Source organism: Ochotona curzoniae, unplaced genomic scaffold (assembly GCF_017591425.1).
Source record: "Ochotona curzoniae isolate NIBS_2020 unplaced genomic scaffold, NIBS_Ocur_1.0 contig_2210, whole genome shotgun sequence".
In the NCBI taxonomy this organism is placed as follows: domain Eukaryota; kingdom Metazoa; phylum Chordata; class Mammalia; order Lagomorpha; family Ochotonidae; genus Ochotona; species Ochotona curzoniae.
In genome coordinates, this window is record NW_024465369.1 from 30,570,315 (window position 1) to 30,593,728 (window position 23,414).

At 40.9% G+C, this 23,414-nt stretch overlaps 1 protein-coding gene across 2 annotated transcripts in view; it reads left to right on the forward strand.

Annotated features, from left to right (window-relative positions):
* The window catches only part of CERS6 (ceramide synthase 6), a 278,575-nt gene that overhangs the window by 177,216 nt on the left and 77,945 nt on the right, over positions 1-23,414 (forward strand). For both annotated transcript variants that reach the window (XM_040971676.1, XM_040971677.1), the window contains exon 5: positions 22,948-22,998. In XM_040971676.1, coding sequence (XP_040827610.1) covers positions 22,948-22,998 — 51 coding nt within the window. The remainder of the gene's footprint in view (positions 1-22,947; positions 22,999-23,414) is intronic.

The following is a 23,414-nucleotide window of genomic DNA, read 5'->3' on the forward strand; positions in this document are numbered from 1 at the left end:
GCTGATTTCTCAGGTTAAGAAGTCTGGAGAATGATAGAGTGGCTTCATTGTGCTTTAAAGATACAGGATCTTTCTGCTTTTCTGTTTCACTACAGTAGCACATATTTCCATCTTCCACATGATTTTTATAGTGCAAGATGGCAACTGCATGTCCAGCCATAATTTCTATGTGCCATTCCCCTAAATAATGGGAAGTGGCCAGGTAAGAAGTGGATCCCAGTGACTGTTGATTAAGCATTCTTTATGGATGCACTACACACCATTTCCAGTTAAGAGCTCCAGAGTGAGACATGAGACCCTACCTGTCTATATGAAGGCCAAGAAATGTCTTTGTTTTTAAGAGGAGACAGTTTTTAAGTGTGCTTAACTTTAAAATGTGGATCTTAACATTCAGGAAGAAAAGGCTAGAACAGTATTGGTGTAGGCAACTAGCAGAGGAGGATTAGCAGTTGTGCTCAGAATAGATAAAACCAGCCTCTTTGTGTTGGGCTCAGTAAGCCTGTTATTAATTGTGCTAGTGAATGTCTACTGTGTCAGGCACTTATTCTGAGTAGCTGCTATCCTAGAAGCTGTCTTTATTAGAAAAGAAATAGTAAAATTATGTTTCAAGTCTCACTTTCTCCTCTCTTATTTGTCAAGTCATATGACATGTCAGATACTTAGAACTTGAGCTGTTAAGAAAGACAAACACATGCAGGGTTGCTTAATTAGGTGCTGACAAACTGCTGTTGTGTGAGATTCCTCCCTTGCTTTGTTGTGAGTCCTGGGTCCCCTAGGCTTCCACAGCTGCCCTCAGCATGGTGGTTCTTGACTCTGCAGCAGATCGGAGTTTCTTGGGAAACTCAATAACATAGCTGTATTTTTAATATATATATACATAATTTTAAGATTTTATATAAATTTTAATATAAAAATGCTTTAAAAATTTTAATTTGTATATATATAGAATCAGAAAGGCAGATATACAGAGAGGAGGAGATACAAAAAGTAACATCTTCTTCTGCTGGTTCACTCCCCAACGGGACACAATGGCTAAGGCTGAGCCGATCCAAAACCAGGAGCTTCTTCCAGGTCTCCTATGTGGGTGCAAGATTCCCAGGCTTTGGGCAATCCTCAACTGTTCTCCCAGGCCAAAAGCAGGGAGCTGGACGGGAAGTGGAGCAGCCGAGATACAGACCAGCGCCCATATGGGATCCTGGCAGATGCACGGCAAGGATTTAGTCACTAGGCTATTGTGCTGGACTCCAAATGCTCTATTTTTAAGCCTGAAATCTTGGGGAAGGCACTTGATGCAGTATTTGATGGCACTCATCCAATGGTAGATTGCCTGGGTTCTAATTCTGGCTCTTCATCTGATCCAGCTTCCTCTCAATGTACATTGTGGGATGCTGCAAGTGTTAGACCAAATATTTAGTTCTCTGCTACTCACACTGGAGACCCAGAATGAGCTTTAAGCTCCTGGCCTCAGCCTGATCCAGCCTTAGCTACACAGAATATTAGAGCACTGTACCAGAAGATGGAAGACCTCTCTCCCCTCCTGCTCTCTCTTGCTCTTTCTATTCCTCCTTCCCTCCCTCTCTACCATCTAAACAAAATCAATAAAAAATTTTCAAACAAGGGCAAAGGCAGCTCCCTGCAGTGTGGCGGCTGTGTGGGGAAGTAGGTACCGCAGCCAAGCCGGACTGAATGCTGGGGACTCAGGCCAAAGCCACTACCAAAAGGCAGTGACTGAGTCCCAGACTTCCTCCAGGCCCAAGAGAGCTCTTCCCTCAGAGTAAGTACACCATGAGGGAAGCTCGGGAACTGGATTAAAGTCCTAGCTCCGCCCTGCCGCAGGATGAGTTTGGGAGGGATTTGAGCCTTGGGGTTGGGCAAAGGCAGCTCCCTGCAGTGTGGCGGCTGTGGGGGGTGCCCCAGCCAGGTGGGATTCAATGCTGGGGATTCAGGCCAAAGCCGCTTCCAAAAGGCAGTGACTGAGTCATAGGCTTTGGGTGGCCAGTGCACCAAGTCATGCCAGGCTCGGCCTGCTGACCACCTGGTGGTGAACTCTGGCGTTTTTAGGATATGTAATTGCTGCCTAGCATACCCATGAATAAGGCCAATGTTAATGTAGGTGAGAGATGAATTCTGGGTGATTTCCAGTAATGGGGACATGAAACTTTTGGGTATGCGTGGGGACTGAGACCTGATGGTTTGGAAGGGAGCGTCCATAAGATCTATTTGGGCCAGACTGATTCACCAACCCAATTAGGAATTCTGAGATGGGATGTTAGCATAGAGCATCACTGACTGACACATACTAGTCCACACCAAAACTATGGCTGGAGGCCTGGCTGGCAGAGCTAGGTACCATTACTTGACTGAGTGATGGAATAGTGGACTGGTCACACTTGGCAGGCTCAAGACACTAATCAGCACACAAGAGAACTAGGTCTGGGGGCAGACTCTGTGTAGAAAGTGTAGGGCCAACCCTATGGAAATACAAGTCCCGCAGGTTAGCTCATGAGCTGGGGGGCAATGGGCTGAGCTAGGTGTGACCATGGCACCTGCCATCACTTATGGATAAAGGAACCAATAGCAGTCTGGGCGGGCCAAGGCAGCAGCACCTGAAGGTACATCCTAAATAGGATGTGGGGTGGGCCAAGCTGCAACTGGAAGGGGACAGACCGGGCAGGGCCAAGCAAACCTCAACTCACAAGAAAGAACAGAAATCAAGATGGAGCACATGTCATGCCAAACTAGGCTCTTACACCTACTGGTCTGCATGAGCCAGGGATACTAGGCCACAGCATCGAAGGCAAAGGCTGAGATAGGTGAGGGGCTAAGCCAACTGAGTCATAGCAACCACTGGCAGGTGCGTAATATAGGGCTGGAAGCAGACTCAGTTGGGGAGCTGTGAGAGTACACCCTTGCTGGGTTCTGGTTTCCACAGGAGAATGCAGGGGCCAGAGTAGGGTCTGCATTCTGGTCTGGATATGGCTGCAGTCTCCCTTGGCACAAGTCTGGATGGGTCTGGGCGGGCCTAGCCTGGCTAGACGCCAGCACCATCTGGTGCTCTGCAGAACCTTGGTAGATGTAGTATGGACTGGGCTTGGTCTCTGCCCCTATTTGGCCTTGTGTGAGCAGTGTCTGGATATGGACAAGCCTTGGCTGGGCTGAAACATCCAACAGTAAGAACTGGAATGGATTGAAGGCCAGCAAGGAGGGCTGGCCCATGGAACCACCAGTACATGCAAGATCTGTCATAGGGATAGGTTCTGATGGAGGAGCTTGGGAAACTCCTCTGTCTGGACATAGCCCCTACAGGTGAACTTAAGAACCGAGATAGGGAGCAACCCAAACCAGGCCAGAGAATGATACCAACTGGCATACATATGGCACATGTAGAGAGCAGACCAGGCCGAACCTGTTCACATCACCTGCAGGTGAATCCGAGCACCAGAACAGAGTGTGGGTCGGGCTGGGTTTGGTTGCGACACAAACCAGTGTACATTGCGGAATGCCAAGGTGAGGTGAGTCATGCCTGATGTGGCCGCAATGCCCAAACAGCACACATGAGAACCAGGGAGGGACGGGACAAAGCCAGCAGAACACATGTGGGCTCCCCTGCTGGACAACCACTCCCACTGGAGAGCATGAGTTGGGATGGGGGCAGATCAGATCAGGAAGGGCTACAACATCTGTGGGCCTCATGTGAGCTAGATCAGGGAAGGACCAGGCTGGGATGACTGTTCCAACTGCTGCAAACATAAATTAGAGTGAGTGAGGGTTGTTTGGGCTTTGCTGCAGCATCAGCTGGTAGAGGCTGGCACTGGGGGCTAAATCTGTCAAGCTAAACTCTAGAAACACCTGAAGAGTGCTTAAACTGGGAGTGGGAGTGGCCTAGTAGGGAAATAGTGGACACCTCCCTCTTGGGTTACCACTCCCACTAGAGAGCACAAAAGCCAGGACTGGGGCAGGGGTGGCTAGACAGAAAGGCACCACCAGTATGTATGGGCTAGAGAGTAGGTTTGCTTGGGATGAACTAGGTTTGAATGCCCATTGACATGTATGAGAACTAAATGGGAGGTGTGTCAGACTGAGCAAGTCTGAGGTACATACTGGCATGCATGGAAGCCAGGGTAGGGAGCAGGCCTGGTGGGGGTTATGGGGAATCACCCCAACTAGGCTGCAACTCCCACTGGTTTGTGTGAGGGCACAGTATGAAGTGGGCAGGATTAGGCTGGATGGCAACAACCTTTGATGCGCATGGAAGGTAGGGCTGGAAACAAAACTGACCCAGCAATTGCAATGACAAGCATGTGCATAAGCTGATTGGGATGACGGACTGTGCCGGACCCTGTACTGACAAGCATGTACAAGAATAAGATCTGGGATCACCTCAGACAAAGTTTCCTTGGAGATCCCTCCACCTGAACTGCTGATCTGAGAACCCTAACCATGAAGAGACTATGTCAGCCAGTGGATTCAGAATAGATTTCATTGTGCTTGGAGCAGTGAGATGGGCAGCAATTCAGAACTGTTGAACTATCAAAACTGGTTGAGCAGGACCCTCAGAGCATGCCTCACATCGGGGACCTGGGATGGGTGGGTGGGAGTTAGGGTTGGGCTTCTCCCTTTGTTTCTCCCTGACTCCAGATACAAGGGGAAAAGAAAATGATATTAGTGTGGAAACAGTGGTATTAACCACTTTCCTGTAGCCCTTGAGCCTTTGTACCCTCATTAACCTAGTAAGATTATTAAAAAGCAAAAAATACTTAGTACAGAAAAAGAAAAAAGGCAAAGAAAAATTTTTAAGCAAAGTGTGGCATCCATACCAGGAACCTATAATTTTTAAAAAATGAAAATGGCTCTGATCTACAACCAGAGTGGAAATCATTGTCTTCATGAATCTACATCTGATTGTCTGAATCATAGAAATCTGCGCAAAATTGAGTACATCAGAGATATTCTGAGATACAAAACGGGTGATTGCTGGAAGAGTTCTGTATCAGTGTAAATGATTGCATCAGAAGAATTTACAGTATAGAAGAACAAATTTGTTTTAAAAACTGGAGTGATTAGTCACAATGGCCAGCCATATTGAATAATTAAGGCTTTTGTGTGTGTGTCTTTAATGTAAAGCTTTATAAGAATAAAGTATCTTTAATGTAAAGCATCATAATATTCCTGATTATACTATTGAGTATCCTTCTTACCATTACACTTTTGTTGTATTGGTCACTTCTTGTTGTCTTTTTGTATGATGATATTAAGCATTTGGAGTCACATCGAGTGACTAATCCAATCATTGGCTTCCATTCTTCTTATTATTTTTTTTTTTACTTTTAAAATTAGTGCTTCTCTACAAATTCAGTTCTATCATCCTATTACAATAATCATTGTGATCATTTTACAGTGCACGGAATTGAAACCAAATTGAACAATTTGTGTTTATTTGCATCTGCATGGAAAGAGACTGAGAGTCTGAGGCAGATTTTCCCAAATACCTCCCATAGCCAGGGCTAACTCAGGCCAGAGCCTGGAGTTTGGAACTTCATGTGGATTTTCTTTCTTTTTTTTTTTTTAAAGATTTACTTATTTTTATTGCTAAGTCAGATATATAGAGAGGTGGAGAGACAGAGAGGAGGATGTTCCATCCAAGGATTCACTCCCAAAGTGATCGCAACGGCTGGTTCTATGCCAATCCGAAGCCAGGAACTAGGAACTTCCTCCAGGTCTTCCACACAGGTGCAGGGTCCCGAGGCTTTGGGCCTTCCTGGACTGCTTTCCCAGGCCATACACAGGGAGCTGGATGGGAAGCATGGCATCTGGGATTAGAACCGATGCCCATGTGGGCTCCCGGTGTGTTCAAGGTGAGGACTTTAGCCGCAAGGTCACAGCACTGGGCTCTTCATGTGGGTTTTCTACATGGTTGGCAGGAGCCCAAGCACTTGAGCCATCATCTACTTTCCCTAGAGTTACCAAGGTTAAGCAACAAGAACTTTGGTACTCTGATATGAGATGCAGCAGCTTAACCTGCAGCATCACACTGCCTACCTACACTGCTCTTTAAACTGACAAGATGTTGATTTAAATGAAGAAGAAGCTGTTGGTTTCATATGCAAAAACAATGTGCTGCATCTGTTTCCCTTCTGTTTGCCAAGTTGCCAGGAGAGGAGAACTGAAAGCCAGTGCCCTCTTGCCGAACTTGGTTTCATTAGCCCCAGATACATACTCTTTCAAGGCATCCCAAATGAAGGAGCAAAAACCACAGCTAAGGATACAGCTAGATACTCAATCAATGGCAGAGTCAGCTACAAGTGAGCAAGCAGCAGTGATGTTTTTGCCACTTAAAACCTGCATTTTCTTTTCCTCTTCCTTTTTTTGTGCTTCCTTCCTGCTGTATGAAAATGGCTTGCTTTATTTACATATGAATAAGGGAAGAAGCTGGAAAATAATGTAGGCAAGACAGAAACATGAAGGGTGTGACAGAATGATTTTTTCTGAAATCCATGTCCTTATACAGCCTCCCCTGGCTACTCTGAGTATCATTTCTTTGACATTCCATATCCTTTCTCCTGCTGGGTTTTCTTCCCATAGCTTTCATCATATATGATATGCTGTGTGTGTTTTTATTATTTCTCTTGTCTTCGGGCCATCTCTTCTGCTGGAAAATAAGTTCTATGAGAAGCATGATTTTCCATTTGTTCTGTTCTTTCTGTTGTCCCTGGCACCTGGAGTGCTGCCTACCACTGAGCAGGTGCTGGATAAATTGAGTTTTAGTGAATGGATAAATGAGAATGCATTAGCAACTTAATCGTCCTGGCATTTGGCTTGATTATTCTTATGCTGTTTGTTAAAGTGCTGTCATTTAAATAAATGGAATCTTAAACCAAGGAAATTCATGGTCAGGCTGACCTAGTCTTTTCTTGTTAGTATCTGCGCTTGTTACAAATGCCATTTCCCCTATATTTAGATGGTTTTTGATTACTTCTTGTGTAGACTAACTGTAATTTTCCTCTTCTTCAATGTCCTCATGGTTTTCTCAGGGACAAAATTACAGTGAGTCCCGTTATGAAACGGCTTGATTTTACAATGAGTGTATTCATTTCCATCATGGATTAAATGTTATTCACTGGAACAGTAACTATGAATAAATATGTAGTTTAATAATTAATATGTTATCTAAATATTAGTCCTAATTAATATTATGCAAATATTAAAATACTGTTTGGTAATAAAAACAATGATATAAGCCTCCTGTACTGTTTGGTAAAAGACGCATATCACTATTATTTGTAAGTGCTAGTGTATAAAAAAAGTGGATAATTCTGTCAGGATGTAGATTCTATAATCAGGTGCTATACTGATGAATTCTTACTCAATGACATAAAAAAGAAAAAACATGCCTTTTGAACCAATGAAACCACATTTAAACCCACCATATTGAATTACGCTTATAGAGTTGGAATATGTTTAGGGTGGCAAACTCATTCCATTATAATATACTAGAAACCCTAATTGAAGACCTAAAATTGCATTTAACTCATTGAATGCACCTATTAATGGTAATTGCACCTCAGCTTGATAGGGATTTTCTAGGTAATACTTCCCAGTGCTAACAGACTAATGTGCCTTCTCAGTTCATTTACTAAAGCTGTTTGCATTGGAGCAAGTAAAATGTCATTGCCTCATGGCGATTCCCCATTTAAAGGTTACCTTATGCATACCTTGTATCATGGCCCCTCACGTATACAGTGAAGTTATAAAGTTGTTTGCATATCTTATCCTGGAGGCTCCTGGCTCCAGTATGGTTCAACTTCATGACCTTTTCTAGCTTTGCCAATTCCTAGTACAGTAATTACTTAGTTTTTCACTTGTTTACACAGGCAGGTTCTGTAACTGACAAGATATATGCCTGGAGAACCAGGTACTTGGCAAGCAATAAGCATAACCATATGAAAATAAGAGCAAAAATAAAGAACATAAACATTGATGGATTAATATTGTAGGCATTGGTGAACTTGGAAATTCACTAGGTATTAGATTCACAAAGCAAAGAAGCATTCCAAAACTACAACCAAAAATAAAAAGAGACCAACATATTTTTGATATATTCTACCAGCTTAGAAAGACCTATAGGTTGCTCAGTGGTACACTGATATCTTGGCCATCTGTTTTTTGTTTTTGGATAAATTGTGTAGTAATTTAAAATTAGGAACCTAATGTCATTCAAGTTTTGTTAATCACCATGTACTTCTGTCCCACTGATCTTAAAGGCAGTCTTTTTTTTTTTTTTTCATTGAGAGAGAGATGCTTTATCGTGCATTCCCAAACCTCTCTCTAGATTGCTGGCTCAGCTCTTTGATGTAGATGTTTTGCATTGATATATCCAATTTTATTTTGCAGCTTCTTGCAAAAATGCACATTTTTGGAAGATCAGAAGCTGAGAAAACAGGAAGGCAGGCTTGATGAAAATCAGAAACTGATGATTAAAACATAAGTGCCTGGAAATCGATTCCTGCTTTGTAATTAACGCAGCAGCTTGAAGGGTGCTTTCTCTATCCTTATGAGAGAAGATAAATAATATATAAGGATATGCTACTCATTTTAAAAAGTATACTTTGATCAGTTGTCTGATTAATATTGAATAATGATAAACCAAATTGTGATTCTCTTCTGAATTTTAATGTATATGAAAATAGCTGTAGGAGAAGGGTGTTTATAATTATCTCCTAAATGAAACTATCATATTTTCATCAGTGTATAATTTAGAAAATATTAATTTTCAATTCTAAACATGATGTAAAGTTGAGCCTCTCAAAAAAAAAAAGGACACAGTGGAAAGCAATTACTTTGTTTTATTTAAACAACACATTATTACGTAAAATAAGCTTGTGTTGTCATGATTACTCTAAGTTCTCTGAATCTGTTTAATAAAAATGACTTTGTATTGTCAGTGATTCGAGAAGTTTAAGTCTGATGAGGTCCCTGTGTAAAGAGAAAGGAGAGCTCCCAGTGATGTAAGCTCTGCATGTATGGTATTGGAGTCAGCACCATGGCCAGAGCATGCCAAACCAGGGTTGCCTTCAGAAGGAAGAGATGGGAAATTTAGGGCTCAAAGAGAGTCTAGGAATTAATCCACCCAATTTCCAATTTCACACATAAGCAGGCAGTTGAGTGGATTGCTTCAATCAAGTATCACCCAGTTGCTTACTGGGCAATCTGAGGCCTTAGAGGGGGGAATTTCAATACTCTCCTGGCTCTCTCTTTCTCATGTGCTCTTTCAATGTTTGTGGGAATTGGGAAATTAAGAAAACTTTTCTGTATATGCCCCAGCCTTTAACAAAAATCATATTCTGGAGCCACTTAATTTAATATTAAAATGTTTGGCTGCTCTGAAAGCAACATTCTCAATGACAACATTTTGCAAATTTTTTATTATACTCATTTACATAAAATAAGTTGCCCATGGCCGTTTGTAGACATTTTGCTGGCAGGTATTCATTGATTGTGAATTTAGGGAATATAGAACTGCTTGTATTTCATACGTTTGGAGTCATATAATGTGACTTATGACTTGTTGGTTTTCAGATGCAGCACATGACATAATGAGAATATTTTTAAAAAGAAATCAAACTTAATCCTCAAAGAAGTCACACCTAGAGTTCTCAGTGTCAGAGAAAGAGAGTACACACAGATTTCATGGTTTTTTTCTACATAAATTCTTTAAAGAAAACTTTTGTCATTTTTAAGGTTTTTTTAAATTTACTTTTGTTTTATTTGAAAGGCAGAAACAGAGTGAAAGAAAGAGGTAAATTCCATCCACTGATTCACTCTCTAGATATCTGCAATAGCAAGGGTTGAGTCAGGCAAAAGTCAGGGACCTAAAACTGTTTAAATCTCCCCTGAGAGTGGCAGGGACATACGTATTTGAACCATCACCTGCTGCCTTCCAGAGTGTGCATTAACAAGAACCTGGAGTAGATTATTTCTTTCAAGTATCTTTAGAAAGATAATTTTTAAGTAGCTCTTACCTCAAGTAAATTCATTTCTTAAAATTTGCTGCCTTGTGAAAGTCCTGCAGGGAGTTTATTTAGGCTATATTGTTTCAAAGGCCAACTCTATTCTCTTCCTTAGTAGTTGTTTAAAGCTTCTGTATTGCCACCTGGATAATAGGAGGCCCCAGCTCTGTCTGTTAGGAGGTTTTGGTTCAAGTATATTAAGAAAATCTAGATTACAATATACATAGCTGGGTAAAGAAGTATCTTAAGAATTTTCAGAAAACTGCAAATCTTTGCTACTCTAACGAAGCTCATCAAGTGCTTATTTCATTACTGTCAGTGAACTTTTTGTCAAGTTGGTATTGACATCTATTGATCTGTCTCTTTAAATATATTTCTTACATGTGTATAACATACATTGGTCATTTGAAAATTAAATGTTCACAGAGTTATGCAATTCATAGAAACTATTTACATATACCATTAAAGAACATTGAAAATGTCTTAACTTGATATTCTTGCCAGACTCTTCAGAACTATTTTTTTGACCGTTGGGAAGATGTTGGGTTCATGGTAGCTTATCCATGTTTTCTAAAATGCTAGTATTTATGCAAAAGCCTAGGTTTTATCAATGCAACAAATACTGTCATTTGGTTGTGCTAAGGAGACAGATTCATCTTCAAGAAAATATTTACAAATGCTCAATTCAGAATAACCACATCTTCTCAACTGTACTTTTGTGTAAAAATGATATTCCATTAAAAATCAAAGAGTGCCTAGTTCAGCCTGACATGCAAGTCAGAATCACGTAACTACCATCCCTGGAGACATGTACTACAGAAAGCACAGAAGTGCTGTGTATATACCTTCTTTTCATTCTGCAGAAACATGTTCAAGGATAGAGATAAACACGGTTTATGACATTTACTGGTTGGTCCCAGGCAAGGCTTTTTCCTTCAGACTCTCTGATGGTGAAGAATGCCATGACTTCCAGTATCATTTGGTGTTATTGTCTTGTTTCCTGCTGGCCATCCAGTGACTTAAACAATTGCTGTTCCAGCACATGTCATCACAGCAAAAAAGATAAATATCTTTTATTAATATTTGAGTTCCAGCCTTTCATCTTCCCGAAAGAGTTTGAGACTCTGGCAATGTGCAGACGGCAATTGCCAACTACTGTCTGTGGTACCCATGGATAGAGGGGAGTGAGACTACTAAGTTATGGGATGCTAAAGGCTAACAAGGGGCAAAGAGATAGAGGAGGTACATTTTGTGTCCAACCACAAAGAGGCCAGAGAGTGTTGTTCATCTGTATGGTATGGCCTCTACTGTAAGTCTCTTACCTTGGAACAAGGGAAAAATAAGATTATAGCATACAACTAATAAGCCTTTGTGAAACAATAGTAGCCAGATTTTTCACTTACGTTTCATTCTTCATGTTTATTACTGTTTTCTCCCACATATGTCCTCTACCTCTATAAGACAGGTCCTCTCTTTCCTATATGGCATATTTAAGCAGAGCAGATACAAAATAATAAAATGGTCATTATAATTACTATGGAGATTATACATTGTTATAATTGATAAAATGACTAGTAACATTCCAAGTTACTATGTTTCTTTACTCTAAATAAATAGTGAAGGTGGGAATAAGACAGTCTTTCTGTGGATAGGCAGTGCTTTTTCATTTCATTTTCAGTGTCGATTTCATTTTCCTATAAGTATTCACCCTCATTCCTGGTGAGTGAGTGTAGGCTTTAGGAGTTTACACTGCTCTACTATCACTCCTGATACAAGGCTTTAAACTAAGTTTAGTATTTAATGCTAATTGGAACAACAATCTGCAGCTCGCCTTCTTGGATTTTTCACAGCATGAAAAGTAGAGAGTCTGTATAAGTCCAGATACACCCACCAGGGGATCTTAAAAAAAATTCTCCCCCTGGAAGAAGCACCGGAGGATGGAGCAAGTGCCTGGGCCACTGCCATTCTCTTGAGAGATCTGGATGAAAATTCCTGGTTCCTAAGTTCAGCCTGGCTCAGCTCCAGCCCTTGAGGTCATCTGGGGAGTGAAACAGCAGATAGAAGATTGCTCTTACTCTGGCTCTTGTCTCTCTATGACTTTCAAACAAATAAATATATCTTTAATTTTAAAAAAGAGGAAATTATCCCTCTTCTCTCTTTTTCTCATGTTACTGTGGCTTTCAGTTTTCTTTCTTTCTCTTTTCCTTTCACATGACATAAAAGGCAGTATTTGATTTATGATTATTGTGTATGAATATTAAAGACTTACATAGCTTGGATGTGGGTGGCAGAAACCTAAATCTAGGATCTCTGCTACCACAATTTATTCACTTTGTAGTGTTTGTGAGGTCTTACCATAACATCTCAAACAGAATTGTCTGAAACTATGAGTATCTCTGGTGTTGTGCCAGCGTAAAGAGACCCAATAAATATTCACTTTTCATTCCTTGCCTGTTTCGGCCAAGGCAAAATTTTCTGTTATTGGTGAGTAATTTCCTATAACCATGCTGCCTTCCGTGTGCTTGCTTAAAAGTGACTTTGAAAGTTGACAGTTGACTTCAATACTCAAGTACATGAAGCCACATGTAAACAATAACTGACTTACAGATTATGAACTTTTTCAAAAACCTGGAGTTCCATGAAGAGGAAGATCTATAAAAAGCTGCAGGAAACAATTTCTAGAAGCAGAAAATTAACAAAGAGAGCCTGGAAGATTGAGCAAGAGACAGTGGGACAGGGATGGGATGCCAGACAAGTGCTCTGTAGGAATGGAAGATAGACAGCATGAGTTTGGTCTGGAGTGAAGTGTGGATATGTGGCTCACGAGCGTACAGTCACAGTGGACCACAAGCCAGCAGCAGCTTTCAGCCAATTGGAACTTCTCCCTCTCAGTTGGAAAAGAGGAAGAGGCTTTTAAACCCTTTTTATCCTGATGTATAATGCAGAAAAAAGGGGTGATGCAGAAGACGAACAGTAAGGAAGTGCATGCTCTTCCTTCTACCTCTGCTGATGGCCTTTCTCTCCTCCTCCTGTATACCACCACTTTGACATATCCTAGTGGAGCCTTCTACTGCAACTCCACCCTCCAAGACTAGGTGAGGGGTCACTTTATATGTATTTCTCTGTGTCTTCACTGTGTTTATATTCACTATCACTTGTTTTGTAATAGGTTCAATTGCCCAGGAGAAAGCTTGTCCATTGTGTCTTTAAGCCTGTCAGGGTGACTCCTTCATGTTGCCCATTCAGTAAACTCTTGGAAGAGCATGTGGATGAGGAGGCTGTAATCCTATTCAGAAAAGATTAGAGCCTACTCAAATTGGTTCAGAAGTGGTTGGCAGGGGTTGCTGAAGAATTTAGATTGAACAAATTATTATTTTTTAAAAGTAGAATGACACAGAGACAGACATGGTGAGAAAGAGACAAAGATACAGACAGAGAGGGTACTTTGACTTAGTGGTTCACTTCCCGAATGCCAGCATTGACGGACTGGGCAAGGACAATAGCCTAGAGTTGGTCATTCAGTCCGGTTGATCCACATCTGTGGAAGGAACCCAATTATCTGAGCCATCACTGCTGCCTCCCTTCATCTGAATTGCTAGAAGCTGGAATTCAACCCAGGTATTACAGTTTGGCATGCAGGCACCTTAACTGCTAAAGAACCACTTCAGTATAATTTAGTGCTGATAATACAAACATCAGGAGAAGAAAAAAGCAGGAGTAATCATTGTACAAAGATAATCACTAACTCTCTATATAAATATACCATCAGTACTTTTAGTGGGCATGTCTAAATACATACCTTCTTTAAACATAAGGAACACTGTATGTTCTGTTTATGATCTAATATGAATTAACCATAACATTACCTTAGGTGTGGTAGACAGTCTTATGCACTATTGATGACATTGCCTGACATGACATTCAAGCTGTGCAATTACATGTGCTCTGCTTTCTGCAGAGCTACAAAGGTCATCTGGACACAGGAAAACACAACCTAGAAATAGGGAGCCTTGATACTCAGCTTGCAATCAGTAGGGCATGGGACCCAACAGCCTGGTTCTGTGCTAGGACAGTTATGAGATACATACTGTGTGTAGTTCTACAGGGGCTCCCTGCAGGGCTGGGATGCAGCTGCCTGCAACATTCACCAGCTCATTCCTGAAGGCCATTTTGGGTATTCTTCCCATCACTACCACTTTCTACAAAGTAGCCTGATCCAAGTTTTTATCTTAATGTCTACTGCCAGAGAATGCATGCCAATGTTAACCCCACATTTTTTGATAGGTGGCTTCCTTTCAGTTTATTATTCTTTTAAAAAGTATTCTCATGCATATCCATATGCAAATGTTTTTACATGTGGGTCTAATAGAGTATGCCTTTACAGTTGCTACATAGGTCAAGGATATGCACATTTTATAGACCGTAGACATAGATGATCAAATTTCTGTCTTCGGAGGAAATATTCAAGTTTGCAAAGTGCTGGCTTCCGTAGTACACTGATGACATGTGGGTATTAACGTTTTTTAATACACTATGACCACATAATGATGTTTCAGTCAATGATGGGTTATGTATTTGATAGGGATCCTTTCAGATGATATCTCTTGGTAACATCACAGCCATCTGAGTTGATATAAGTACAACCTGTGGTGTTTTCACAATGACAAAGTCACCTAAAAATGAACTTCCAGCAACATGTCCCTATTCTTAAGCAACACATAATTGTAGTTGCATGACTCATGAATGAAAACTTGTTTAGATTTAACTTATAATTGTTAGTTATGCTTTCACAAATATCTGTGCTTAACATGTTGCCTATTTACAATCTGCACCATTTTTGTCATTGCATATTAGAATGCTTTAATCAGTTTTATGAGCTTTTTGCAAATAAGGAATATTAATCCTCCTTGTGTAAATTGCTCCTAACATTGCTTTTGTCAGATTTCATGCTTCTCAGTAGCCACTCACATTGGTTTCATTCCCAGTTCTCCATGGGCCTCCCTCTCTGTGTCCTTCTGGATTTTTTCTTACCCTTTCCCCCTTCCTGTAGATCCTTCCACATAATGTTCTTGACTCTTTTCTTCCCTTCCTCTGGTTTCTTTATTCCTAATTTTTACTTTAAATGTTAAATATAGGAGTCTATCCTGCTTCTCAGTGAGAGTCCATATCAGAATTCATGGAAGAACTGACTTGTCCAGGCCATGCTCCATGTGGCACTGTGGCTCTTAGCAGAGTGTAGAGTCCCTTGGCTGGGTAGCTCCAAGGAGCATTGTGGACAACAGGCTGAAAGAATTAGGCAGAGGTGAAAATGTCATTCCTATTACCTTCTCTTTGTTTCTGTGATCAAACTCTGAGATCTCAGGGCCCATCCCCAAGGATCTTCTCCTTATATACATTTTGCAGATCTGCAAATAGCTTTCCAAATTGATTGCAGAATGTGCATAAGGCATATTCTAGCCCACCCAGGGCAAGAGGACCAGCATCCTTTTTCAAAACCTGATCAATATGTAAAAGGCTGCTGTATTTATATGAACCCTCAGGGCCAAGTCCAAATTATATTTCCATATCACTAGAGCTCTTAAAGCTAGTGCAGATGCCATGGGCTCCTAGGGAAGGATTGGCAGCCTGCCCTGTATCTTTATAGCATAGATGTGCTGGGCCAGGAGAGGGCACCTCTAGCACCCTGGAGAGTGTTCTAGGCAGCTCGCCTCTGACCAGCAGCAACTTCAGGCTGGGAGGCTCCCCACTTGCTGCTTTTCACTCCAAATACAACTTATTTCTACATTTACCAACCTCAAAAAGTGGACTTTTTAAATTTACAATTTGAGTGACTTTACAGTGTGACTTAAAACTGTATTTGGCTTCAAATTGGATTGGTTTATTTAAATGGCACAGCAAAATGTTTTGTAAAAGAATTTAAAATGTTTATATAACAATATTAATATGGTTTTTAAGTGTTTTAAAATATATCATAAAAGGAAAAATAAGCAAAAATGTTGAAGAATGATCACTGATACTGTGATTGAATTAGATTCCAGCTTCCCAAAACCAAAGTAAGAAGGTGACGGTGGAGTAACAGCTCTCACAACATTTATAGGGAAGAACGGTTTCTCCAGGTGGCATTGAGGGATCTTCCATCTGCTTGTTCATACACCAGATGACCACAAAGGCAAAAGCTGGAAACTTCAACCTGGTCACCCATGTGAGTGGGAAGCACCCAAACACTTGAGTCATTTTTTGCTGCTTTTCCCAAACAGTTGGCAAGGAGCATCATGGGAATTGGAGCACTCAACACAAACCAGAGCTCATATGGAATGATAGCATTGTAAGCGGCAGCCTCAACCACTATGGGAAACAATGCCAGCACCTATGGACTTTAAAAATATTTTTTCTGCCTATCTGTTTGTCTATCCATTTGTCGTTCTGTGTCTTTCTCTCTTTCTTTTTCTCTTTCTTTCTTTCTTTCTTTCTTTCTTTCTTTCTTTCTTTCTTTCTTTCTTTCTTTCTTTCTTTCTTTCTTTCTTTCCTTTCTTTCTTCCTTCCTTCCTTCCTTCCTTCCTTCCTTCCTTCCTTCCTTCCTTCCTTCCTTCCTTCCTTCCTTTCCTTCCTTTCCTTCCTTGCTTTCTTTCCTTTCTTTCCTTCTTTCCTTTTGAAAGACAGGTAGATAAGGGCTGCCATCTGCTACATCGCACCCCAAATGCCTGCAATAGCTAGGGTGCTACCTGACTGAAGCTGGAAACCTGGAACTCAATCCAGCATCCTGGGAAACTGGCAAAAAGCCAGGTACTTGAGCCATCAACACCTGCTGCCTCCCAGGGAGTGCTGGGGCAGGAAGCATGAATTGGGAACAGGCACCAAACATCTGCCCCATGGACTTACTTTTTTAAAGGAAAAATATTATGTAGCAGTCAGGATGAACAATTGCAGTTTAATTTCAGACATGGAAGGATTTTTCTTACCTTTCTTATAGTAAATCCTAAATGTAACTATGAAGCCTTAAATATAACTTAGTATGTGTATTTTCCAGAGAAGATTTAAAATGTTTCTGGTATTTTTAACTGTACTCTGTATATCTGTACCATATATTTGGGACTTAATCCATACAAAGGACAGTCTGTATCCTAGTCTGTCCTTAACTGTTAGACCAGTGAAAGTCAAATGGGAGTTTTGATGCAAGTAGTGAAAAATAAAATTTTTCTTTAAGATACCGACTTCAGGAACCCCCCCTCCCCCCACAGCTTCCACATCTTTTTAAACAGTCACTTATTTTTTATTGGAAATGCAGATCTACAAAGAGAAGGAGATATGGAGAGAAGGAATTTCCATCCGCTGACTCACTTCCCAAGTGGCCACAATGGCTGGAGCTGAGCTGATCCAAAGCCAGGAGCCAGGAGCTTCTTCCAGGTCTCCCAGTCAGGTGCAGGATCTCAAGGATTTGGGCAGTCTTGTACTGCTTCCCCAGGCCCCAAGCAGGGAGCTGGATGGGAAGTGGAGCAGCCGGGACACCAAACTGGTGCCCATGTGGAATCCTGGCACCAGCAAGGGGAGGATTTAGCCACTAGGCTATTGTACTGGACCCAGCTTCCACATCTTTAATGAAGTTATACAATGTTTTTAATACATTCTATGATTCATGTTATTTTGTTATATTAAAATAGCTGTTAATTCAAAGAAAAGAAGGCATTCATTCAGTTGCAAATACCCACTGATTTTCTTTAAATAATTAAGTAAATGTGGGGCCAGCACAGTGGTATAACACAGTAATCCTCCATTCTGTAGTGCCAGCATCCTATATGGGTGCCAGTTCATGTCCCAACTGTTCCACTTTCCATCCAGCTCTTTGCTTATGACTCAGGAAAGCAGTGGAAGATGGCCCAGGTCCTTGGGCTCCTGCATTTTTGTGGGACATCTGGAAGCGGCTCCTGACTCCCATATTTGGATTGGCTAAGCTCTTGCCATTGCAGCCATTTGAGGGGCGAACAAGTGGGTGAAAGACCTCTCTGGCTCTCCTTCTCTTTCTGTGTAATATGCCTTTCAACTGAAAAATAAATAAATCCTTCGGGGGCCGGCAAGATAATCCTCCACCTGCAAGCACCAGCATCTCATATGGGTGCCAGTTTGTTTCCCACCTGCTCCATTTCCTATTCAACTCCATTTTTATGACCTGGGAAACACAGAAAAAGATGATTCAAAGCCTTGGGTTCATGCACCCATGTGGAAAACTGGAAGAAGCTCCTGATTCCTGGCTCCTGGCTTTGAATTGGCTCAGCTCCGGCTGTTGCAGCCATTTGGGGAGTGAACCAGGAGGTAGAAAATCTTTCTGTCTGTAAATCTGCCTTTCCAATAAAACTAAAAAAAATCTTTAAAAATAAATAAATAAATGTCTGAAAAAATGTGTATAGGATGGATGTTTATGCTTCTGTATCACCATTGGACATGATCCTGGTCAACCAGGAGCCTTTTCTTCAGTATCTGTTCTCACTTTAGACCTTCCTGACATGATTCTTCGAGCTGGCAAAGTGACTGCTCCTGACCTGTCTGTTCACAGTGAAACTGCTGTGATGTAACTGATGAACGAAACCTTGTAAAAGAGCTAACTTCTTAACACTTAAAGAGGCTTCTCTGCTCTTACAACAAAGCAAAATGAAGAACAATTAACACTGAAGTCTTTTGTGTATGATCAAAATGTGACTGAAGGCTGCAGTGTGGCCTCCAGCAAGGCTTCCCACCTCATCACAGTGCTGCTTTGGGTCTGCTCAGAGTATGAGGAGCCACAGGTGCATTTCCTGGGACTCTGTCATTGATGTATGTACTTATCTACCGAGTTCTGTCTGGAATCATGTGTCTGGGAACAGATGTTTTTAATGGGGAGGTGGGAAGTTACCCTGTGATTTAGATGAGAATTTGGAATTTGGAAGTAATGTTTCATCCACTGTGATATGGTTGGCCAAACTCTTATTCAGGTGTTTTCTAAGCGTTCCTAATTGAAATCCATTGACGTGTAATTCATAGCTGTCATGCACTCATTTTAACAGGACATTGTATGGAGCTGCATGAGTCAGCTCAGGCTGAATAACAACAACATTCACAGACTTGGGTGCTAAAGAACCAGATATTTCTGTCTTACAGTTTTGGATTTTGCAAGTTCTAAGGCCAATGTCCAATGCAGATGAATGTCTTGTGACGACCGTCTTCCTGGCAAGCATGTGGCTGCCCTGTCACTGCAGCCTCCATACACTCTATCCTTTGAACCTGTGCACATATGTCTCTCCCTCCCTCTCTCTCAGTACAGAGCCACCAGTCCTATTGTTTTAGGGTTCTACCCTTATAATGATCTCATTTATCTTTATTTCCTATGTGCTCTATCTTCAAATATAGCCATGTAAATGGTTAGGAATTCACCGTAAGAATTTAGAGATGGGAGGTGGAGACAAGTTAATCCATAGCAGATGCTTAGAAAAAAAATTCTGCAGATTAACAATAAAAAAGCAGGAAGTCAGCCTGAAGCATCTTGTCAGTGATTGATAAGCATGGAGCTCTGTCATGGTAAAGAGCCTGGTTACCCATCTGGACATGTGGATCATTCCTTACAATAGGACCTATAGGTTCTTATCAATCTTAACTGTCAACGTTTACAGACAATGACTCATTTTGAGCTATGAATTCTAAATGGCCATGATGTTTTTCATTCATTACCCATTCTGTGTACACCCAGAATATCCAATTAAAAATAGAGTAGAAAAGCCAGGATGAGGTAGTTTGAATAAGGTTTTTCTCCACTGACCAGCTGGGTGGTTGTTATGATTGCTGTTATTCATTGAGAATGATTCACTATCTACAAATCATTTATGATATTTTCCTCGATGCACCTGTTAGCAAGAGCAAAGGTGTTGCTACCTGCTTTGTGTATGACTGAAGTTTGATAAATTTGTGGGAAAATGTATTCATTGTATCTAACACCAATTAATATTAATCAAGGCTAATATTAATTAATATTATTTGGTATTAATTAGAATTTATTATTTAAGTGAAGTTGCATATGACCATACATTGTATATAAGAGAACATAAAAAAATGTTGTCAAATGAACTGTGAGCCATCAAGCTCATGAGCCAAGCAATGGCCCTGGTAGCTCCATCACATTCACAATGCTTAGCTCTTAGTTTCAGGTGAGCAGGAACCCGTGAGAGATAGAAGTTCACTCACAGGTTCTGCAGTTCAGTTAAATGTCAGGCATTAGGTCAAGGTGACACAGGTCTGACACACAGGGAGAACTTTCAGAAGACATCAGCCAAGATGCTCATGCAGGAGAAGAAGCTCTGAAATAGGAAATTTTCTGGCTAACTGAGAGCCATCCCTTGTCTCTCCAGGAAGAAACGGCCACAGTGTCAGAAAATCCTGCTGTATCTCTAGGAACAGGCCAACTATGCCTGAAAGCCTCGGGCCTGATAACTTCAGAAAAATATTACTAGGTTCGTTTAGGCCTTGCATTTAATTCTTTATCCTTTTCTGTCAGCTTGCAGTACACAAAGGCTTAAATGTCACCCTGAGTCGAGATTCAAGAGGGATTAACATATATATGTGGCAAAAATTTCCCTTCGGGACTTTCAATTAGCTGAAGAGATAATGAATAATTTTATCAGAGAGAAAGGTAATGACTAGCATTTATAATTGTCCTTTAAAATAGATTTTGGTGTATTGTACCCACATTTGAAAAGCATGCATGTGTTTAGAAAGAACTGCATCTTTACCTATAGATCTGATTCACATAGGAAATAAGACCAAAAATGAGCTGTACATCAGAGTGCCAGTGGTGATAACAAATTACATTATTTTTTTCCTTCACTGTATTATATGTGTATCTGTGTTCTGAATCTTCCTCAGTGGACATGTATAAAAATACATAGTCAGCTTTTGAAGCCTTCAAAGTATTTTCATTGAAAGGACCTCACCTGCTCTCACAATCATCTAGTGAGGGAGCTAATGAACACTGATGTTACGGATGAGTGAGCCAGAGGAGACAATCCGTTCAGTCCCTCAGGAGGTGAAGTGCAGTGAGATTACATGATATAGACTGTGTTGAACAGATAGCAGATAGCAAAATCATGGACACAATGAGGATGTCAGAAAGAAAGGAGAATGAATAATAAGTACCTGAGTGAAAAGAGCAAATAAAGATTCCTGGGCATTTGGGGGTATAGAGCATGGTATGGCTTTTTATTTCAATCTGATGGCCTACACTAATATCTTGTTCAGTATTATCAGACTTAGAGACAGGGCACGCATGTCTGAGTTTGAGTCCTTCCTCCAATGCCTTTGAGCTATTTAACCTGGACAGTTATTTATAGATACAGGACATCTACCTGTAAGATAGATACCAGTAGTTACTACAAAAGATTAAATGAGAATGCGTGGAAGGTCCATGGAAGTTGTGTAGCACATGGAGAGGACTCAGTATTTACTTTTGTGAAACTAGTCAACCTCTTTCCCATACTATAGGACTGATGAAGATATTGGTGAATCAGTCATAAGAAATACACAGAAGTAGGGATGGGCATTTGGGATGCCTGCATCATATTGATTCTTCATTCCTGACTCTAGTTTCCCACAGTGCACTCCATGGGAGCAAGCTGGTCATGAATTCAAGTGGTTGGTTTGCTGCCACCAACGTTGGAATCTTTAATCGAATCTCAAATTCAACCTGGCCCAGTCCCAGCCACTGCAGGCATTTGGGGATTGGCTCTGCAGATTGGAGTGTGTGTTCTCTTGTTTTGGCTCTCCCTTTCAAATATATACATTACATTTATAAGAAGAAATATGCACTTCTATGACAGATATATGAAGATGTTAGCAAAAACTGCATATAGCTATACATGCTGGATGAAACAGAATTTTAAGCTAATACAAAAATATGGAATTAGTTTGTATTGGCATTATTTATTTAAATACACACCAGCCTCTACCTAATTATTATAGAGTATTTGTACCTTAGATTTTGTGTCTGATTATACAGCATAGTAAAATAAGGAATTGCTGCCCAATTAGGAATGATTACTTTGTCATAAAAAGGACTTGGTAACAGGTCAGGAGCAGTGTGCTCAGAGGGTTTTCTGAGTTTCTGAATGAAAATAAATAGAATGCTATGTCACTGAGCAGGGTTAGCATTGCTTTGTGAATACCAGCTCTAAGGAAATTCAGGGTAGTTTGTGCTGATTCTCAACATTATTTATTGAAAACAATAGGATGGATAATTTGCATCTGGCATGGGGAGACCAGCAGCAATTCTGCTGAATAGGTGAGACTGGTTGCATAGTAGAAAGCCATCTAAGTGGCCAACAAGATATAAAAATCTACCAGTTAAGGCTCCATCTTAAAAGCAACCTGAATTTCTCCCAGTTGATTGTAGATTACAGAGACTACATGTTGGGGATATTAATCCCTTTATTATCCTATTCTTTTTTAAAAAACAATTCATTTTATTTTTATTTGAAAGGCAGACTTTACTGAAAGAAAAGGAGAGAGAGAAAGAGAAGGTTTTCCACCTGTTGATTCACTCCCCAAATGTCCCCAATAGCCAGAGTTGAGCTGGTTCAAAGCCAGGAGTTAGGAGCTTCTTTCTCGTCTCCCATGTGAGTGCAGGGACCCAAGGTCCTGAACCATCCACCACTGCTTTCCCGGACCACGAGCAGAGAGCAGAATGAGAACTTGAGCAGCTGGAACATAAACCAGTATCCATATGAGATGGCCAGCCCCACATTGCAGATCAGCTCATTGTGCCAAAATGCCCACTTCGTTATTGTTTTGTGTTTTTAACTTCTCACGCAGGCAAATTACTGAAATCTCAAAATGCTGGAGCAAGAGCCTATCTCAGGTATCTTTTATCCATTTATTCATATTCTCCAACATGTAAAATAAATTTCCTTGTCATTTTTTTTTTCAGAGTCCCTGGTTGTGGAATACAAAGCACTGCTGGTACAACTACCCCTATCAGGTAAGGAGATGTTACTGAATAGGACATGAAGTACTTTTTGTAGGTCAAGTTCATGGCTTCAAGGTAGGCCTTAAATGGGCAGTTGCCTTGCAGCTTGGCCCCTCCCCTGATGGTTGATGTAGACATGAACTAGTGAGACAAGTATCCTGTGTGTTTTTAATGACATGCAGAACTAAGGAGCAACTGCTTCAACAGATGGAAAAAGCTTGGGAGAGCATTTGCTGAAGAACAGGGTACAGTCATTTTAACAGGTGGATTATTCCTTTCTCATAACAGCTGATTTGCTTCTAATGACAGAGGAAAGCCTGAAGACCTTGTCTCAACAGCAAGTGGGAAAGCTCAAGTGTGGAACTGAATAGGCAAGCTGAGTTTGGTCCATATTGAGGCTTATGAGAAGCCTCCGAGTATATAAGTGA